Source organism: Bison bison, unplaced genomic scaffold (assembly GCF_000754665.1).
Source record: "Bison bison bison isolate TAMUID 2011002044 unplaced genomic scaffold, Bison_UMD1.0 scf7180017864160, whole genome shotgun sequence".
NCBI lineage: Eukaryota > Metazoa > Chordata > Mammalia > Artiodactyla > Bovidae > Bison > Bison bison.
This window is the reverse complement of record NW_011494732.1, coordinates 5,847,355-5,856,564: the sequence shown is the minus strand read 5'-3', so window position 1 is coordinate 5,856,564 and position 9,210 is coordinate 5,847,355. Positions and strand designations below refer to the sequence as shown.

At 49.2% G+C, this 9,210-nt stretch overlaps 1 protein-coding gene across 1 annotated transcript in view; it reads right to left on the bottom strand.

Annotated features, from left to right (window-relative positions):
- The window catches only part of VPS37B (vacuolar protein sorting 37 homolog B (S. cerevisiae)), a 31,339-nt gene that overhangs the window by 1,912 nt on the left and 20,217 nt on the right, over positions 1 to 9,210 (bottom strand). The window contains exons 2-5 of the mRNA XM_010841419.1: positions 2,782 to 2,786; positions 2,500 to 2,673; positions 849 to 931; positions 3 to 149 (exon numbers count right to left, since the gene is read on the bottom strand). Coding sequence (XP_010839721.1) covers positions 3 to 149; positions 849 to 931; positions 2,500 to 2,673; positions 2,782 to 2,786 — 409 coding nt within the window. The remainder of the gene's footprint in view (positions 1 to 2; positions 150 to 848; positions 932 to 2,499; positions 2,674 to 2,781; positions 2,787 to 9,210) is intronic.

The following is a 9,210-nucleotide window of genomic DNA, read 5'->3' as shown; positions in this document are numbered from 1 at the left end:
ACCTGCGGCAGTCTCTGCCCCTTCAGCACCATCTCCTGGAGCTTCTCGATTTTAACCCTTCGCATGTGGGCCAGCTTCCGCTTGCTCTGATAGACGTCGATGAAAGAATCCAGAGGGAGTTCTCCATCGAGAAACTTCTCGGCCATGTTCTGAAGGAGCAGGAGAAACTCGGTCATGGGCCGGGCGGGTCAGCCATTAGGGGAGGAAGACCCACTCACAGACCGGGGCAAGGGGAGACGGGGCGAGCTTCCACCCCACAACCGTCCCCTCCTCACTGCAGACCGTGGCCCACCCAGGACACGGGCCAAGAAGAGAGGAGGGCCGGTCCTATCCACCTCCCGAACTGCAAACTGGACGGGCAGCAGGCCCTGCGAGAGCAGCCTTCAGGCGACGGGGCCCAAGACCTGCGTTTCCTTCCCTCCGCTGGCTGCGACCTGACACGCTCGCCCCAAGCAGGCCGGCGGGACAGGAACCTGCTCGTGCCCACGAGGGCCACCCTGCCCAGTGGGTCATCAGACCACACGGCCCAGTTTGGCACCGTGCTGCCCGCCCCAGTGTGCCACAGCGGCTCAACTTTTGACCCCGATTCGTTTCCTTATCACTGAGCAGGCTCGAGCTTCAGGTACTCGGCGGGCCGTGCCCACAGGCTCCGCCCAGCCAGCTGACTCGGACAGATGGTAACTCAGCCGCCAGCACCCACAGGCCAGGTGCTGAGTCTCAGTGCAGCACGCGCCCCTCACGGGAAGACCTGGCCGCCCCGCTGCTCCCCTGGACCCCTGCCCGGTGCGCTCCTCAGCCCACAGGCCTGCCTGCCCCAACCTGGGGTGTCCCCCGGGGCTGCCAGTTACCTCGGTATCTTCCTCAATCTTGGCCCCTTCCGCCTGCAGGAGCGCTAAGAGGGTCTCCAAGGAAGCGCTGCTGGACTGTTTATCTGGAAGAAGCAGGAGGCACGATGGGGTCAGGGGGCACCAGCACCCCATCAGAGATCACCTCGGCCCCCAGCCCCTTGGAGCGACACGCCCCACCCCATGCCCTCAAAGAAAGAGTGCACTTTAGCTGGAGAGGAGACGGGAGGAGCACCTAGTGAGCGGACTCTCCAAGAAGCAGAAGGGAACGCGGGAACATGCAGGAGAGGAAGGAGGGCACGCAACCAGCGGGGTCGGTGGAGGCGGGGGGGCTCTGTGCCCGAGCTAGAGCAGCCATGTCACCACCCACCCCACGATAAGCCTGCAACCACCCTGTTACTTCCTTAGGATTTCTGAAGGATGATTTACATAAACACCTAAAGTAGACACATCTCCAGTGTATGTGTATAAACCGCCCCCCAACCCAGACTGAGACAGAACGTCTGCAGAGGCTCCAGCCCTGCTCCCAGAGGTGCTGCCGTCCACTCCCCAGGAACGCTGCCTGGTTCTGAGCTTCACCCAAGTGGACTCACACAGGGTGCTCTGTGCTGGCCTCTCTCGCTCAACATGTCTCTCAGACCATCCATGTGGCGGCACGAATGGGTAGCTCGTGCCTTTCGACGCCGTGTGGCACGAAAAGCTGCGTATCACGACTTACCCATCAGTCCAGAGATGGGTGTTTAGACTGCATCCAAATTTAGCTCTTACAAATAAAGCTACAACGAGCCCTCTTGCATGTATCTCTTGGTAGACGTGAACATCCGCTTTTGTGGGGGAGACGCCCACCAGTGAGACAGGAATCAGAGCGCGCGGCTCCACTGCATTCCAGGTGCTGACAAACAGCATCTCCAGTTCTCACTCCTCCCAGCAACGCAAGAGCCCCGCGTGCCCGCCAGCACCACCGTTACCAGTCTTTTCGCCTCTGCTCAGTCTGGTCAGGCGTGTTACAGCACACGTTTTTTACAGTTACAGAGATACAGGGACCACGGTATTGGACGGTACTGAAACGTGACTGCAGAGAGTGATTTTTAGCCTTCTCTTTCTATCCGGCCACGCTGCACGATACATGGGGTCTTAGTTCCCTGCTCAGGACCTGAACCTGGGGCCGCGGCAGCGGAAGCACCACGTCCTAACGCTGCCCCACCAGCGAAGGCCCTTTTTAACCTTCTGTGAATCTCAGAGTTCCCTGGAAAGCTACTTAGGCCTCAATGCTAGTCAACTCCTGCGTCACTTCATAATGGCTGCAAATTAAAGTGTGACATTAAAATAAAGTATCCCAGTGATCAATCTCTTTCAGCATTAACTGTGAGGGCCCAACCTCACAGGATAAAACATAAGTTGCACTATCATAATTCAGAATATTGCTTTTCCTATGCTGTTTGGAAAAGGTGCAATCTTGTTGAAAAGGCAATCAAGTCTCTTTCTCTAAACTGGTGACACAATCCTATATACAGATGGTTTTTGGCAGCAGTGATCACTGTCTTAATCTGAAATTGTTCCCTAAATAACATTTCTTTCCTGGTTAGTGAAACAGCTTGAAAATGTACCCTTGCATCAGCTCCTTATTCTTGAAAGATCACCCTAAAAGAGTTACCTAGCTTGGTCTTCTTTATCTGATAGGCTTCAAAGAGCACCTGGAGTTCCTGGTATTTCTGGGTCAAACGAGCCTTCCGAGAGTCCAGCTGGGGCTGGTAGAGGAGGTTTCCTTCTGCCAGGCTCCGGTTGCTGGCCAGCGTCATCTCCTTGTTGAGCTGAACGTTCTGTGTCTGAAAGGACCATGCAGGGTGATGAGAAGCAGCGTGTTAACCCCCGAGCGCCATCCCCGGGGCCATGGCACCAAGAGTGTATGTTTGGCTGGGCGGCTGCCCCCACCCCACCTCCAGCCCCAATCTTGAACACTGCTGTCTGTTCTTAAAGAGCAAGGCCATTTCCTCTCCCTCTGGCCCACAGGCTGGGCTTTGTCCTGGGACCTGCGAGGCTTTCGTGCCCAGAGCTTTGCTGTGACCAGAATTCCTTACTGCTGCCACTGTGCTCTTAGAAGTGACTGGCTCTAAACATTCAGAGCTAGGCTTTTCTTAAACAAGCTGCTGCTGCTCTAGAGAAGTGGAAGAATCACTTCTTATCAGAGGAGGATTGGCATGGTGTCAATTCAGGCTTAGTCACCAGGATCTGAGACCAAACCTGAAAGCCCGAGACCCCGGGAAGGAGCCCGCTCAGGGACCGTGTTCTACTCTGTCCCCACGCCCACCGCGTCTGAGCAGAGGCCGGGCTCCTGGTCACTGGTGCACCACTGCCGCTGGCCCAGAGACGGGGGCAGGGGATTTATCTGCCCAGGGGTTCTGGGCATCCAGGGGGCGACAGACTGTCTGGGGGTGGAGAAGCCCAGCTGGACCTCAGTGAGAGGGGTAGTGGGAAGTCTGAGAAAAGGTGAGGAAGTCCTAAGGAAACATAACCCAAAAGTGCACCTGAATAAAAAGGCAAAAATGCAGCGTCATGCGTTTAGTCCAGTTCTCTTTCCCCTCGCTCGCTGGGCGGTCCTCCACGGCCCGCAGCCCCCTCGCTCCTGGAGGTGAAGACTACTCCTTTGCCCCGACCTCGCTCAGAAGTGCTCCTTCAGCCCCACACCAGCCATCCCGTGGTCCAGCCCGTAGTAATACTGTCTACACCCCACCCTACCCCACCCCACCCAGGCTATTTTCGCTGCTACTTCCTTCCTCCTGCTCCTCTGACTGTAGATTCCTCGCTGCCTTGCCTCGGCTCTGACCCTCCCCCTCCAGCCATACCGTTTGGTGCTTGTGTACAGTTCTTAACGCGGACGTGTGTGCACACACGCGCACACACACACGTGTGAGAACAAAGAAAGATCTTGGGAGGCCCTGACCACTGAGGGGTGGGGGGGGATGATCCTCTCCTTCAGTTCAGTCACTCAGTTGTGCCCGACTCTCTGCAACCCCATGGACTGCAGCACGCCAGGCTTCCCTGTCCATCACCAACTCCCAGAGTTTACTCAAACTCAAGTCAATCAAGTTGGTGATGACATCCAACCATCTCATTCTCTGTCGTCCCTTTCTCCTCCTGTCTTCAATCTTTCCCAGCATTTTCCCCAGATTCTCTCCTTTGCAGACACCTAATCTGCATCTCTCCACCTAGATCACTTCATGGCAAATAGATGGAGAAAAAATGGAAACAGGGAGACTTTATTTTCTTGGGATCCAAAATCACTGCAGATGGTCTGCAGCCATGAAATTAAAACATGCTTGCTCCTTGGAAGAAAAGCTATGACAAACCTAGATAGCATATTAAAAAGCAGAGACATTACTTTACCAACAAAGGTCCCTACAGTCAAAGCTATGGTTTTTCCATGTATGGATGTGACAGTTGGACCATAAAGAAAGCTAAGCTGCCGAAGAATTGATGCTTTTGAACTGTGGTGTTGGAGAAGACTCTTGAGGGTCCCTCAGACTGCAAGGAGATCCAACCAGTCCATCCTAAAGGAAATCAATCCTGAATATTCATTGGAAGGACTGATGCTGAAACTCCAATACTTTGGCCATCTGATGAGAAGAAGTGACTCATTGGAAAAGACCCTGATCCTGGGAAAGATTGAAGGTGGGAAGAGAAGGGGACAACAGAGGATGAGATGGTTGGATGGCATCACCAACTTGATGGACAAGAGTTTGAGCAAAAGCTCCGGGAGTTGCTGATGGACAGGGAAGCCTGGCATGCTGCAGTCCATGGGGTTGCAAAGAGTCGGACACAACTGAGTGACTGATCCACCTGGATGACAGGGCAGGGCCCTCAAGATTAGGCTCAATTTAAAGCAGAATTTAATTTAAAGTAGAAAATTAAGCCTATAGCTTAATATAGTTCAACACTATAAATCTGTGCAGTAGAAACACTCTCCTCTCTTGCTGCTGTTTTTAGCCAGCAAGGAAAATGGGGGCTGGCAAGACAACCGGGGGAAACAGAGACTCCAGTCTTGAAGGGCACAAACAAAACTTTGCCCACACCAAGACCCAGAGGAAAGGAGCAGTGACCCCTACAGGAGACTGAGCCAAAACTGCCTGCTAGAGCTAGAGCCCGTGGAGGCAGCTTGGCAGGGGCTCCATGGGGACGGGGGCACTGGAGGGTCTCCCTCGGCGTAAACCCTCTTGGAATTCACCATCAACCCCACCATAAAGCCTGGAGACCCCAGGGCTGGGTGGCTTCAGGCCAAACAACTAGCAGGGAGGGAATGCAGCCACACCCATCAGCAGAAAACTGGATTAAAGCTTTACTGAGCAAGGCCCTGCCCACCAAAGCAAGACCCAGTTTTTCCCATCACCAGTCCCTCCCATCAAGAAGCTTACACAAGCCTCTTAGCCTTATTCATCAAAGGGCAGACAGAAGAAGAAAAAGCACAGTCTCAGAGTGCCTAAAACAAGCCCTGTTATAGAAGGTTAATCATGATGAAAAAGCAGAAAGTGATGTCTGAGATGAAGGGACAAGATAAAATCTCAGAAAAACAACTAAATGAGGTGGAAATAGGCAACCTTCCAGAAAAAGAGTTCAGAATAATGATAGTGAAGATGATCCAGGATCTCAGGAAAAGAATGGAGGCAAATATTGAGAAGATGCAAGAAGTGTTTACCAAAGACCTGCAAGAACTAAAGAACAAACAGAGCTGAATACTACACTAGAAGGAATCAACGGCATAATAACTGAGGCAGAAGAATGGATAAATGACCTGGAGGACAGAATCATGGAGATCACTGTCACAGCCGAGAATACAGAAAAAAGGATGATAAGAAATGAAGACAGCCTAAGAAACCTCTGGGACATTAAACGCACCAACATTCACATTATAGGGGTCCCGGAAGGAGGAGAGAAAGAGAAAGGAGCTGAGAAAATACTTGAAGAGATAATAGCTGAAAACTTCCTGAACATGGGAAAGGGCTTCCTCAACCAAGTCCAGGAGGTACAGAGAGTCCCAGGAAGGATAAACCCAAGAAGGAACACCCTGAGACATATGGTAATCAAACTGACAAAAATTAAAAGACAGAGATAAAATATTAAAAGCAACAAGGGGAAAATGACAAATAACAAGGGAACTCCCATCAGGCTATCAGCTGACTTCTCAACAGAAACTGCACCCAGAAGGGAATGGCGTGACATATCTAAAGTAATGAAAGGGGAAAACCTACAACCAAGAATACTCTACCCAGCAAGACGTGCATTCAGATTTGATGGAGAAATCAAAAGCTTTCCAGACAAGCAAAAGTTAGAGAATTCAGCACCACCAAACCAGCTTTACAACAAATGCCAGAGGAACTTCTCTAGGCAAGAAACACAAGAGAAGGCAAAGACCTACAGAAAATAAACCTAAAACAATTAAGAAAATAGTAATAGGATCATACATATTGATGATTACCTTAAATGTAAATGGATTAAATACACCAACCAAAAGACACAGACTGCTGGGTGGATGAAACATGCATGTATGCACTTCCACTTCCCACATCGCTGCCTGACCCCACAAATTGTATATAATTATTTTATATTGTTAATCATGTTCCCACTATGGCTTGCAATTGTAATTATCTTTTATTGTTTGTTTGGCTATTGATTGTGAAAACTGATGAACACCTTTTACTATTGTGATTATATAACTATTACTCACTTAATACCATTGTATCATGACTGGTCAATAGAAAAATAACAGAACTCTATATATCACCAAAACTAGGATCCAACAGAAAGCCTGTAATCACTTTTTAAAATCCAGATGCATATCAGAATCATCTTGAAATTTTCTGGAAAATTAAAATACTCAGGTATTGCTTTTTTTTTTCCTCCAGAGCTCCAGATATGTTTCTAATGAGCAGTCATGTTTAAAAACAACCAGAATACATGATGATCTTTTACTTTTATCTAGTTTGTTTCACTTTTTCTATTTCATATTCAGTACTCCCATATCATTTAGTTTATGTTTTCCAATTTCTCCGTCTCTTTTTTTTTTTTTTGATGTTCTTTCTTAAGCCTTTATCAAGAGCAGTAGAAAAGCTTTTGTATACATATCAATTCAGTTCAGTTCTGTCGCTCAGTCGTGTCCGACTCTTTGCGACCCCATGAATTGCAGCACGCCAGGCCTCCCTGTCCATCACCAACTCCCGGAGTTCACTCAGACTCACGTACAACAAGTCAGTGATGCCATCCAACCATCACATCCTCTGTTGTCCCCTTCTCCTCCTGTCCCCAATCCCTCCCAGCATCAAGAGTCTTTTCCAATGAGTCAACTCTTCGCATGAGGTGGCCAAAGTACCGGAGTTTCAGCTTTAGCATCATTCCTTCCAAAGAACATCCAGGACTGATCTCCTTTTAGAATGGACTGGTTGGATCTCCTTGCAGTCCAAGGGACTCTCAAGAGGCTTCTCCAACACCACAGTTCAAAAGCATCAATTCTTTGGCGCTCAGCCTTCTTCACAGTCCAACTCTCACATCCATACATGACCACTGGAAAAACCATAGCCTTGACTAGATGGACCTTTGTTGGCAAAGTAATGTCTCTGCTTTTCAATATGCTATCTAGGTTGGTCATAACTTTCCTTCCAAGGAGTAAGTGTCTTTTAATTTCATGGCTGCAATCACCATCTGCAGTGATTTTGGAGGCCAGAAAAATAAAGTCTGACACTTTCCCCATCTATTTCCCACGAAGTGATGGGACCAGATGCCATGATCTTCGTTTTCTGAATGTTGAGCTTTAAGCCAACTTTTTCACTCTCCACTTTCACCTTCATCAAGAGGCTTTTTTAGTTCCTCTTTACTTTCTGCCATAAGGGTGGTGTCATCTGCATATCTGATGTATACATATAAATATGTATAATACATATATTTTAGAAAACTTACGAATTTTTGCCTAACTAAAAAAATTATGGCATTTTGATTCCACTTGTTTGACTTAGTATGAATAGACTGCTAGATTTTTGATTAAAACACAGATATGCAACAAGCAACAAAGGTTCACTGTGCAACACAGGGAACTACAGTCGCTATCTTGTAATAACCTCTGATGGAAAATAATTTCAGAAATATCGTATGTGTATTTATGTAACTGAATCACCTTGCTGTGCACCTGAAACACTGTAAGCCAACTGTACTTCAATAAAATACATTTTTTTAAAAACAAAACAAAAATAAACCACTGTACACCCTGGAAAACAGCTCAGAAACTCCTTTTAAACAAAATAGGCAACTACCATACCATCCAGAAGTTGTGTGCTTTGGCATTTATTCCAGAAAGGTGAAAGTTTATGTTCACAAAAAAACCCTACACATCAGTGACCAGAATGGCCTGCTACATAATCAAAACCTTGACGCCACCCAGGTGTCCTTCAGCAGGCGAAGGGCTTCATCACAGCCGCCACCCACAGCAGGAGCGGGGTGCAGCCCTGGGAGAGGACAAGCTGCCGAGACACGTGGACGCCCGGGTGAAGACCCGCGCCACTCGGCCGAGCAGGGGGAAATACAACTCACAGGGGCGCAGACTCCGTGATTCGGTGCATACAACACTTCCTGAAATGACAGAACTACAGAAACGGAGACTGATTCACGGCTAGGGGGAGGGACGCAGCTGTCAGAGGCAGCAGGAAGCTCCTCATGGCCGTGGTTCCCTGCTCTGTTATCAGTGTCAAAAGCCTGGTTTGCTGTCACTGGGGGAACCTGGGTGAAAGGGCGCACAGGATCTCTGTGTTATCTCTTACAACTGCACGTGAATCTACAATCACCTCTCAATTTAAAGTGTGGAAGGGAAGTGAAAGTGAAGTGGCTCAGTCGTGTCCGATTCTTTGCGACCCCATGGACTATAGCCTACCAGGCTCCTCCGTCCATTGGATTTTCCAGGCAAGAGTACTAGAGTGGGGTGCCATTCCCTTCTCCAGGAGATCTTCCCGACCCAGGGATTGAACCGGGGTCTCTAGCATTGTAGGCAGACGCTTTACCATCTGAGCCACCACGGAAGTCCAAATTTAAAGTTTCAGTTCAATTCAGTCGCTCAGTTGTGTCTGACTCTTTGCGACCCCAAGAACTGCAGCACGCCAGGCCTCCCTGCCCATCACCAACTCCTGGAGTTCACTCAGACTCATGTCCATCAAGTCATGATGCCATCCAGCCATCTCATCCTCTGTCATCCCCTTCTCCTCCTGTCCCCAATCCCTCCCAGCATCAGGGTCTTTTCCAATGAGTCAACTCTTCGCATGAGGTGGCCAAAGTACTGGAGTTTCAGCTTTAGCATGATTCCTTCCAAAGAAATCCCAGGGCTGATCTCCTT